Source organism: Mytilus trossulus, chromosome 1, assembly GCF_036588685.1.
Source record: "Mytilus trossulus isolate FHL-02 chromosome 1, PNRI_Mtr1.1.1.hap1, whole genome shotgun sequence".
In the NCBI taxonomy this organism is placed as follows: Eukaryota; Metazoa; Mollusca; class Bivalvia; order Mytilida; family Mytilidae; genus Mytilus; species Mytilus trossulus.
The window spans coordinates 56,221,253-56,233,615 of record NC_086373.1 but is presented as its reverse complement, the minus strand read 5'-3'; the positions used below and the strand labels follow the sequence as shown (position 1 = coordinate 56,233,615).

General features: G+C 34.5%; 1 protein-coding gene and 1 long non-coding RNA gene across 2 annotated transcripts; both read right to left on the bottom strand.

Moving 5' to 3' along the window:
- Positions 1-282: 282 nt before the first annotated feature.
- LOC134727904 (uncharacterized) lies at positions 283-1,318 on the bottom strand. The gene is made up of 2 exons (XR_010108761.1): positions 882-1,318; positions 283-549 (listed from the first exon to the last, which is right to left on the bottom strand). It is a non-coding gene; the product is annotated as an uncharacterized LOC134727904 (long non-coding RNA).
- A 1,723-nt stretch (positions 1,319-3,041) lies between these two features.
- LOC134680594 (carnosine synthase 1-like) lies at positions 3,042-4,588 on the bottom strand. Its single transcript, XM_063539736.1, has 2 exons — positions 4,342-4,588; positions 3,042-3,824 (listed from the first exon to the last, which is right to left on the bottom strand). Exons 1-2 carry the CDS (start codon positions 4,495-4,497, stop codon positions 3,042-3,044), a joined length of 939 nt encoding a protein of 312 aa, XP_063395806.1. The 5' UTR covers positions 4,498-4,588.
- Between the last annotated feature and the right edge of the window lie 7,775 nt (positions 4,589-12,363).

The following is a 12,363-nucleotide window of genomic DNA, read 5'->3' as shown; positions in this document are numbered from 1 at the left end:
TAACCTCATATTTACAAATTTTTTTTATTTAAAGCACATGATGTGGCATCCCATCATTGTATGGCCATAAAAATTTGTAAACGTAACACATTCAGCAATTTTAAGTTTAGAAACTGAGATATAAACGTTACACAAATCTTTTCAATCCTACCCATAAGATTAGAAAAAGTTGTCTTAATCTATATAAATAAGTTTGTTATATGTTGGAATCACATGTACATTTTGTACATGAGTTGGTTTAACTTAAAAGTAATATACTGCTTTTAACTAAAAAATCTGACAATTACCTGAAAATTTTTCAACTGAATCATACCAATGCGAAGCTCTAGGGGTTAGCATAAATAACATCGATGATGATCCAATGTACAAATGTATGTGACCAAAGGAGTTGAGTTAGTGGCGTGATGAGTCGTGAATCCAGTCCAGTCTGGTAACCCATTTGTAAAAAACTGGTGTGGCCTTGTTGTCCAAGTCTCTGGTCCAACTGTTCCAATCCTTGGCCGTGTTCTGTGGCCGAGCAAGGTCTCTACTTGATCTACCCAACATGTGCTACAACTCAACAAAAAGTAAATATTAGTTTCTCCATGCTACGTAGCATTGACATAACAAAACCAAATAACTGTACAAAGAAACAATAACAATTAAAAATTATGTATACTCATACATGTGGTTGTGTCAATAATAGTTACAATAATTTAAAAATAATTCAAAATTAGTATATATACAGATTTATATAAACTAAAATCCATAGTCAGTTGATAGTAACATAGTGTAATATTAGTATATAATTGAGTTATTACGGATTCGTTATTACAACAATAATTCAAGTTGTGGCCTGTTGACATATGGCTAAATTCTTGATCTAACTGAACTATTCATACCATATCGACCGAGTCTAGTCTAGAGAGTAGTAGTAACTATAAAATGTATACATTTGTACATGTCACTGTGTCTGTGTGATGAATGACTCTTGACAATTTTTAGTACACAAATGTGTAGGTACACGCAAAATGTATAGCCGGATATATACAGATGATAATATTTGCTTAAATCCACCAGCAAGCTAACATTTAGCAATGATTTCTTTTGGCTACTGCTTCTTAACTCCGGGTATAGTCTCTGTTCAAGATTTCCAAGATTTTTGTTTATTTGTATCGAAAGTTGAACTTCCGGTTACGAACCAGGGTCATTCGCCCCAAAGAGTACGTCCCTTTTACGTTCATATCCTTTCATGGAATATTTTCTGTATATGTGCTATGAAAGATTTAGATACACAATTACCGATGTATACCCTCATAAGGAAAATTTACTTTTAATTCGGAAGATAACACCTGCCCCACAACACATAATCATTAAAGACACGTTACTAACCTGCATGATCTGTTACAGCGCAAAATACCATTTGTTAGGCTTACCCATAGGCACTTGACGAGCTGTCAATACTCAATTTCAATAGTATAAGATATGAGATCAAAGTAATATATAAAAAAAAAATTCAAATAAAAACACTCGTGCATCTAATTTTATGTAGAAATATACAATGACGCCTGGTAAACATTATTATAATCTGCAAATCTTAGGACAATGTTGCATCTAATTACTCACACTTGTAAAATTTAAATAATTATAAAAAATGAAAACGAATAATCCATTCATGAGACCAATGAATTCGTCATACAGTCTTTCCATGTGCTCTCCATGGTTAAAAATTGACGATCGATTAAACGAATTCTTTCTAAGATTACTTTTAATCACATTAAAAGCATAAGTCAGGTGATAACCATACAAATTCTTACACGGTTTACTTTACCATTTCAATTTTCAAGTTTACCGCTTACAAAATTTAAACATCTTGCTTGCTGCGATGAAATTCTAAAAGGAATAAATGACGTCACAGAATATAACGTCACTCATGTCGGGTAAATCTAAAACATGAAACACAATCCGTGAGTGGCCCCGGCGATAACTGAATTTAAGTCTATTAACTTAAATTCCATTATGACGTCACACAATGTATTGCCTAATTTTCAGTGATACAGCCAGTACGTTGATACTCGAAAACATTAGGCAGTAAGATCAAAGGGAAAATATGCGAATTACCGATAAAAATGGTTAATATGGTTTACAGATCTTCAATTGTTAATATGGTTAGAAATAAGTCATGTTTGCTCAATACGGATATTTTAAATTATCTGTTAGAAGATGCGGTCTATTTAGATTCAACATAACATTAATAGAAAAAAGGTTGTATTCAGTGTTCCTTATAAATATGACATTTCCACTAGGTGAATAGAACAATAACAATGCGTGGTATGATTGTCAATAAAAAGACAAATTACAAAAAACCAAAATGCTATTCAATATATTTTATTATATCAAAATTCAATATAAAAGGAGTATGACCAACATCTATGAAAATAAGATTATGAGGTAGACTCGTAATATCAAACAGTTCGACGAGTATGTTCGGGTGTTTAACCCTAAAGTGATAATATATTTTCAAATAGAATATACATATATAATTCTCTTTTTGTTGATCTTGCATTGCTGATTATACTTTTCTGTTTACAGTTTTGTGCCCTAAAACAAAAACAAAAAGGGTAAAATAAAATTTAATAGAAATATTTTGTCAACTTTTCTAAATCATAGTCATTGGTATATAAGGCGAGTTCCTTGCAAATCTTTATCAACTTTTGCTTTGCAAGTTTTCCATTTGTCTTGTCAAATGCAACTAAATGAGCAAAACACTTTGGAAACATTTCATCAACTTTAGAAATATCCGTTCGTTCAATATATAGAATTTCTTTTCTAATTTTCAGTTCCATGATTTTTTGCTGAACAGTTTTGTCTTGTAATTGACGACTATGAGCGAACGAGTATAGATAACATCCAACTGCATACACATTGCTAGTTTTAGGAAACTCTGGTTTTATTCCAGCAGCAATTAAAGCTAGTGTTACGAATAGGTCGATTGAGTTCGTTGTTCGGAAGACGACACATTTACGGTAAGAACCCGGTCTGCAGTTAATTTCAATCAACTTTTAACCATTTGGAGTCACTACCATTTCAACATTGAAAACGCCATTATCTAGTCCGATCTTTCTGCAACAATTGAATGATGCCTGAATTATTTCTGCCACGAGTTTATCTGGTAAGGTAGTAGGAAAACACGTGGTTGTATCAGAAAATCCATATGGTAATTTTGGACCCATGTCAGTGACCAGTGCTTTAATCAAAACACCCTGAAATATTATTACATCAATATGGTGAACAATACCTGGCAAAAATTCCATAAGAACCATTGAACTACCAAAGCCAACCCCATCCCAATCCTTTTCATATGTACTTTGTAGCATGTTAAATTTAGAAGCACAATCATCAATTGAGTACACTTTTGATACAGCCTCGGAAAAATGACCATATTCTGGTTTCAGTATCGCTGGAAATGATAAACCTTTTGCATTTGATATATCTGATACATTTTGGATTTGGAATGATAAAGGGGAATATTGATTGGTATCATAATCACGTGGTTCTGTTCTCAGAGCATCATATGTAAGTTGTTTGCTCTGGACCATAAGGGCAACATCAGGACTGACTCCAACAAATCCTAACTTCTGACACAATATTGATGTTAAATGGATACAATATTCGTCGAAAGTGAAGCATGCTGATAATTGGTTCACTGTTGGACCGAGAAGTTTTATAATGGCATCACCATGACTTTCATCTGCTAGTATTGAATTTTCAAAGTAATTGTATTTGAACAAAACAGCAACAATGTCACGAAGGTGTTTGTTTTCTTTTAAATCCACAAGAACAACCTGAAACATTTATAAATTTTAAGACTATCATATTAGATTGGTTATTATTGAACGATCGATAAAGACATTTTCAGAGTTTTTGTATTATGGTATGGCGATAAGTTCGTACTGTTTAGAGGGATACCGGAGTGGTCCGTACGAATCATTGACCTTCAGTATGAAAAGTGACAAACCCAGTCAGTTCAAATAAGTCGAGAGCACCTTTTACATAAAGCTTTGCTGATTTAACTTCGAGCGAAAAAATGCATTCGTGAAAATAAAGAAAAATAATTCTGAGAACTGATTGAACGCTCTTGGACTTGATTTTCGTTATTGATTGTGAAAAGACGACAACCATGAATATCTTTATTGGAGTTGGTTTAATGTTTTGCACGAAGTTTCCTCTTGGTATATGCACGAAATGGTCAATACATATTATTCATTATCACTCTATCATTTGCTGTTCTGATGCTATTGCAGTTTGAAAATTTCGTAGTGCACATGGCGAAAAGGAGTCATAAACCTTAATATCAATTACCTTAATATTCAAATCCTGAAAAGTTTTCCACACAAATCGGCGGTCTTTACCAGACGCTCCAATGACCAGAACAGTTTTTCCTGATATTTGCTCAATATTTTCTCTGTTCCATGTTATAGAATCATTCCCCAAGGTCGCTTCTTGATTCTTGGCCATCTGCACACAGTATATTTATCGCATTACAACATCCACGAACCGTAATTTAAATATAAGTGTATCTCCACGGATGAAAAAAGGTAGTCTTGATTACTAGTATCCAGACGATAACTCTGGTACAACGAGACTGCCATGAACTGTAATCTAAATGTAAGTGTATGCCCACGGTTTAAAGATAAGTTGTATGCTTGAATGCTATCCGTCCTTAGATCTCTCAATAGTTAAAGTTAAAGGATGAATGACCTAAGAAAAATAGCTGAGCTTCATTACTTTCTATTTTTTAGCATAGTGTTCTTTTTTTTTTTTTACAGTTGAGTTTTTTTTTGTATTAAGATGTTTTACTTGGGAGTTTTTTGACTGAGATTCAGCGTCAAATAGATGATAATTATATTCTACCCTAGTGTCAAATAATTGTTCGATCGGACTTTCCATTCATTGACACTTATTTTGATAGTATCGAAATATTGAGCGTTAAGAGACGCCTGGCTGGCGACAGGCAGACCATGTGTACTACTATTGTATTTATTTAAGTTTGGGGAGGGGGTCATTTAAATAAGAGTCATATCGTTTTCGTTAATTTCTTTTGGCAATTACACATTAATACTCATTAATATCTCATTCTTATTTCTAAAGATGTAAAAAATAAGTTGTAATATGATTGCCAATGAGACAACTGTCCACAAAAGACCAAAATGACCAAAAACAACTCAAACGAGAAAACTAACGTCTATTTATATAAAAAAAAAAATGAACGAAAAACAAATATGTAACACATAAACAAACGACAACCACTTAATTACAGGCTCCTGACTTTGGACAGGCATATACATAAATAATGTGGCGGGGTTAAACATGTTAGCGGGATCCCAAACCCTCCCCTTAACCTGGGACAGTGGTATAACAGAACAACATAAGAACAAACTAAAAAAATCAGTCGGAAAAGTCTTAAATCATCAGATGGACAAAAATACAAGTGGACGTGACCAGGTACTTATACATCCCCACACAAAAAGACACAGTTAATAGATCTGAGAGTACTCGCAGTTATCTGACAGCTAGTTCAACGCCATTAACAACTAATAAAAAATCATGCATCTAAGACTAAATAAAGGCAACAGTAGTATACCGCTGTTCAAAACTCATAAATCCATGGACAAAAAACAAAATCGGGGTAACAAACTAAAACCGAGGGAACCGCATTAAATATAAGAGGAGAACAACGACACAACACCGAAACGCAAGACACACAGAAACGGACCAAGCATCAGACAAAACACCACGAGAATAACAAATATAACATGAAAACTAAATACATGAATTTGGGATAGACAAGTACCGTGCCACGTCTTATCTAAACTATCAATCCGTACACATCAAACATCAAATAGATTTAGTGTAAAGACGTCATAAACAGCCAGAGAACTTTTATGATATGATAATATTAATAAATTTTTTGTCTTTTGTGGTTAGTTATAGAATAACTAATCGAAGAATTCAAATAGAGAAAAATATTCAACGAGTGACATTAATTCACGAATGCGCGTAATTATCAGTGTTGTTAGGTCACTGGTTGAATATTTTTTTATATTTGAATTCTTTGACAAGTTATTCTTTTTATTACATTGGCAAATGGCTCTTTTTTATGAAATTAATCTATAGTCCAGGGAATCTGAGGTGAAAAATGGCTCAACCTCAAAGTAATTGCAACAGAAATAATTTATATCAATTTTGTTTCATTGGATACCTGTTAGTGACATATTAAAAATCGGCGTTTCACAGACCACGGGAAATTTGTGTTTTGGGGGTAAAATAGGGATTTTTATGTAAAAATCGCTAAAAACTGGAAAAAATGATTTATTTTTTTAATTTTTACTCAAAGTCCCTATTTTTTTTCAGAAAACGTTTCAATCATATGTATCATCGTGATCAAATATTAAGAATGCATAGTCTGCAGGTTTTTTTTTCAAAAAACGCTGATATTGAATAGAAAATCGCTGAAAACTGGAAAAAAATATATTTTTTTTAAATTTTAACTCGAAGTCCCTATTTTTTTTCGGAAACGTTGCAATTATAGGTATTATCGTGATGAAATCTTAAAAATGCATAGCCGTAAGTTTTTTTTTGAGAAAAAACGCTGATTTTAAATAGAAAATCGCTGAAAACTGGAAAATTTATAAACCTAAAAATTAAAAAAAAATCTCGAATATTAACTTGAAGAATTTTGATCCCTCAAAGAAAGACTAGACTTCAACAGAAACATCGTATTCATTATTTTGACACATTAATGTAGTTTGAATAAAACACAGTTACAGAAGAGGGAGACCAAATACAATATTTCTGAATTCACATTGTCAAATCTTATAAAAACAAAATTTCGTTCAAAGTTTTTGCTTAAATGTTATAGAGTCACATCACCAACCAATCATGTATATGTTAGAATTAAATGTCACTATCGTCCTCGTCTTCGTGAATCTCAAGTACTTTACAGTTTGAACAGTTTAGTCCCTTACATTCGCTACATGCTGAGCTACAGTCAAGACCGTTTTTTCTACAAGTGCATCTGCGTGTATCGCAACCAGATTTGCATTTACATCTTATCACGTGCAATAAATTATCTGGAGCTGGAGGCAAAATTGTTCTAATTGGACAAAGTGATGTACCTTGTAGAACCCATCCCCAGTCTGATGGACTTAACATATGGACAGAGTCATTTGTCCATTCTAGGATCTGATAATATGCACGCTTGCAGTGCTGAGACGCTGCTTCTGAGGTAGGTGGCAAGGACTGAACATGTACACAAGACAAAGAATTGGTAAGAACTTTATGGTTAAATTTTCTGTAGCGTAACTGGTCTAAGCTTTCTCCTGTCTCACCTCCGTATAATATAACAAGAGCTGACTGTCCTGATTGTATAACATCATCTGACGTTGCATCTTGTTTTAAAAATACTGAAGCCAACTCTCTAAAAAAGGCATTCTCACGCAACCGCTTTAATCCTTCCTTCTTCCCTATACCGTAAAGTCTAGATGTCGTGTCACACCCTGTGATAGCATGAATAAATGGTAACAAATCGACTATTTCATTTCCAAGCAACTCTTTAGTCTTTTTAATATCCCATACTTTAGACTTTCGAATTTTATCGGATTGAAAAACCAATGGTTTAGAATTTTCCTCTGCATGGAAAAGCAGTAGAATGAGAACATCAGTGTCTTCACCAACGACAACGGTAGGGTAACAAGATGCATATCGTACAGCAGTTGATGCAATAAGAACATCAGCATCAGCAGTAGCTTGAAGAGAAATAAATCCTTCATTATCCATTTTATTACAAAGCATATTGATAAAGTTTTGCTTGTTTTCTCCATTAGCTAAGAAAATTTCCTTCTTTGATTTAAACGGTGTGCTATCTTTGAATGAGATGTGTGTACCAGTCACACCTTTCGATCTCCGTTCATGTACATGATCTTTTGTCGTTGGTCCGGAACCATACCCATCAAAGACAATTATTGGAATGGGATATCTGTTATTAATATGGTCGATGTATAACTGACATATTTCTGCAAATGTCGCACCTTTTTTCCATGGGATTCGCTGTATCAGGGAACCACCGTCGATTACGTGGCGAACATCGGTACCAAGGTCATCTGAAAATACACAACTTCCCGTGTTCCATATATCATCTGCCAATGTTGATTTCTGTGCCTGTCGCATCAAACCAGACGGTTCAAACAAAGCAGCTGGTACAGCGCTTAGTTCGTACTTAAAGACTTGAGATACATCTGGAAACATGGTATTAGCGGTAGTAACTAGTCGTTGAAACAACAATTGTGGATCGACAGATATTTCTTCATTATCTACTTTGATATTTAATTTTGAAGATAGAGTTGTTACTTGGTTTTTTCTTTTGAATACAAACTCGTCAATACATTTACCTTCCATTGACGATATTATATTGTGTCCTATGACCAGTGCATTGTCAGAATTTACGTTGCTGTCGCCAGTTGCTCCTGTTTCGATGTTCCTCAGATTTTTATCGATAGAAAATGGACTTCTTTCTCCAAGAAAGTCAAGAAATGTTGTTGTGTCTTTGGTATCCCGTACCTTCCTTGGAATGCACATTTCCTTGTGCTGTTCGCTCGTTTCAAAATTTACACCAGTTACTTGTTGCATGGCTTCATTCATCTGAATACACTGTGGCATAGACAAAATCCACAATGATCTCTGCGCATCTGTCATCCCTCGACCTCTGGTGAGACCTCCAGTTGTTTTAATGCATCTCATCAGAACTTGCTCTATGATCAGATCCGATGATAAACCTGACCAAAACCGATCACTTCTTCTCATCACATGGAAGCCTGACAAGAGAGCTTCGTTTATTGCAGGATTTGTTCTTGATAACCCATGCATTTGCTGCAGGTAAACATACGCAGATTTTAGATATAAGTTATGTCCTGCAGCAGCAAAGTATGGTAACATCTTTTGAATGGTTTGAAGATGAAGGATCCAGTTTCCAGTTCTTTCAGCTTTGATGAAATTACGCAGCAAGTCCACCATATCCATATATAGAAACCATAGTCGAGCTGTCCGGTTTTCGATATGTGATTTTCTAAAAGTTGATATACTGTCGCGTATTTTTCTCAATACCTCATTCTGATCAAGGGTGTCTACTGGAAGATGTCGTTCTAGGATTTCATCAAAAATATAACTCAATTTATTTAAATCCTGGATAAAAGTGTTTTCATTGTGAATTTCAGAGTCTTCAAGAGAAGAAAGATGTTCTACATTTTCAGTGTCATGATCTTTCAAGACAGTGGAAGATACATGAAACTGTTCGCACAACAATAATGAAGTTAAAGCATTGTAAATCAAGAAATGACCACGCACTGCTCTCGCAACTGCCTTTCCGGTAAACATATGCGTAACAGCGTTAGGTGCATAGACAGTTTCCATGAGCTCTGCAAGTCCAGATCCGCTCATAATATTACCAATGGAACCAAGAAAGCTCATTTCGAGATGAAAACCTCCTAATCTTAGAACTATCGATTTCAAGTCGCTGTCCTTTGGTTCGTTGTCAATAATTGTAAGAGCTTTCCAATAAAGCGGTTGGTCAAATGTAAGCATGGGATTAGCTCTGTACTTAAACGCTTCGTTACATACAAACTTCATGGTCGAAAAGATACATGAAAGGTTTCCTGGCTCAAGGTCTATCATAGGCAAAAATACAATTGTCGATTTACCAGGGTATGCTCCATCTTGCACTAAATTACACATTGCTGACCACCCAATCCTTTTCTTTGGCCAAAGAGTACTACAGAGAAGACTAATGTTATCAGGTAACGCACCCGACTGTTGCGCTGCAAGTGATTCGAATTTTAAACTAAGTTTTGATGTTCGGTCAAAGTTGTATTGATGGAGATCGATTTTCCCTATTTGTTTTATATCGTCAAGCGAAACATTTAATCTCTGCACAATAGTTTTGTGGTTATATCCTGGTGTGATGCCTGCTATTATCCCCATTCCATGGAATGTCCCATGACCGTCAAGTGTTCTGATGTTATGGTCCACATTATCTGCCACGTGTTGAATACATCTCCCTTCAAGGTCTTGAGGAGAATCATCACCTTGAAGAGCAGAATTCACGCCGTGTTTTTGAACTTCCTTATAAGATGATGAAAAGCCAAGTTGGTATAAGGTATCGAGAAGGAATTTTGAACCAAAATGGTGATGCATTTGAACTCCTAGACCTAGCTGTAAAGGGGCAATCAGAGATCTTGGTCTTGTGGCTTGCATGATAGACTGGCCAATGGCTGCCACTTTAAGATCGCAATCTTTTTCAGAAAATATTCCACCAAGTAGCTGTTTAAGACTGTCAGGTAAGTATGCGATGTTTTCCTCACAAGATGCTATTGTAGCTGGTGATGGATACACCGCCCTTGAAAATTCCATTGATTTTATATCAGATTTGATAAGTTTAGCTGCTGTTTTGATAATATCTCTTTTTTCTGTTTCAGGATCGGAAGTTTTTTGACTCTGATGAAATTCTTGCAGAAGAACAGATGCCGTTTTACGAAGAGTGACCACATTTGGTTTTCCACAGACGTCGGTAATAAAAGCTTCATCACCAAAGTGTGTTTTGATCTTTGATTTCATGTGTACTGTTGTGTATGCCAGATCTCCACAAAACTGTGTCATTTGATGAACGAGGTCTTTTACTGTCAATTGGTCTTCTTCATTTTCTAGCAAGTAATCCATGGTTTTTAGAAAAGCTGTATTTGCTTCAGTGTGATCTGGTCTACCTTGCTTTTTTCGTTTTTGCTCTGGTGTTCCACCAATTGGTATATTTTTCCCTGTCCTGAAGTTGACGCTACATTTCTGATGGTAAATAGCATCTGCTGCAGGTAAGTCTTGTGCATATTCAAGTTTTGCCAAAACGTCAGCAGCCCATGAATCTTTTCTGTCTTTGCATATTGCATCAATTTTCTGTTGGAATTCAAAAGTTCTCACTGGATATACTTCTATTCCATATTTTCTATCTGACATTTGCGCTGACTGTCCACAAAACAAACAGTGTTCTCTAAAATCAAAATACTGTGATGATCGCGTGAGTCGATCAAATCTATCGTTATCAGCATTCTCTTTACCAATTTTCTGAATCTCTTTAGCATTAGTATATTTTTTTCGACATTCTTGGTGTAGTATTTGGCCGGCTACAACAAATACGTTTTGATGTCTATGTTTGCTGCTTACTTCATTGATTGTTTTTGCACCTTTTTCTCTTATCGTTATCAGAAGTTGCCCATTCTCCAAAGGTTCGTTGCATATCACACAGTTACTTCCAGACATCTGAAATGAATGAAGAATATAATTTAGTTTCAAAGCAAAGAAAATAATTATTTGTTTAGTTCACGCTCTACACATTGTTAATAAAACTTTACAATTGATATCATTAAAATAATGTCATGTTTAATCACTGCAGTTCGTAACTGGATGCAAATCGAATTCGCTAGTTTTAATACTCAATTCTGCAGTTTTTCAAAATTTGTTTGACGGTTATATTATGTTCTAATTGCTTAACAGTGAACATGATCGCGTGGGCAAACATACGGATGGTCATATAAAAAAGAAAAAGCTTCATCATTCAACTTCAAAGAAATATATATTTGCATGAAACTTACTATCACTCAATTTTGCTGCTCTAGTGGTATAAACGGATAAATAACCATTGCTTTCTTTTTTCGGACTTCTCTTCGATCACCATTTCATCCTGAAACAGAAAGTGTTGATTTTTCTATCACAACCATATAAAAATTTAATTTGATTAAAAGTAAAATTACATTATTAGCCAATGAACAGGTTAATTAAAAACAATAAAGGTATTTCATATTTTATTTGCAAAGTATACAGTAAAAAACAATGTTATCCACACTGTTAAAATTTTTAAAAAATGGTCAATTTAAACATAAGTTATATATGATCCATAAATTCTACTCCTGGCGGCCAACCAAGGATAATAGAACGCCTAACACCACAGTGCGTACAGCTGGTCATTATAAGATACTTAAAAACAACAACAAAGATTACTACAAAAGCATTTATAGGAATGAAAATACAAATACTTGTTTTTACTCGTTCATTCTTTGTGTCACAAACGGCGTTCCATACTTTTTTTATTTTTGACGTAACCTCCCCATGAAATGTCGTTTTTTCAGTGAAAAGCGTTGGTAAACAGTTATTATACATTTAAAACAATTTCCAAGACTAGGAAACATGATTTATTGTAATAAATCAATGTAAAAATGATGGAATTGAAAATGACAAGTGAAGGGGGAATACGGCAAAATAATGCAACTGGGGGGAAACAAATAC

Coding starts and splice junctions, on each gene's coding strand:
- LOC134680594 (XM_063539736.1), bottom strand. CDS start 4,497: ATGGCCAAGAATCAAGAAGCGACCTTGGGGAATGATTCTATAACATGG. Junction 3,825..4,341: donor TTCAGGATTTGAATATTAAG/GTAATTGATATT, acceptor TAAATGTTTCAG/GTTGTTCTTGTGGATTTAAA.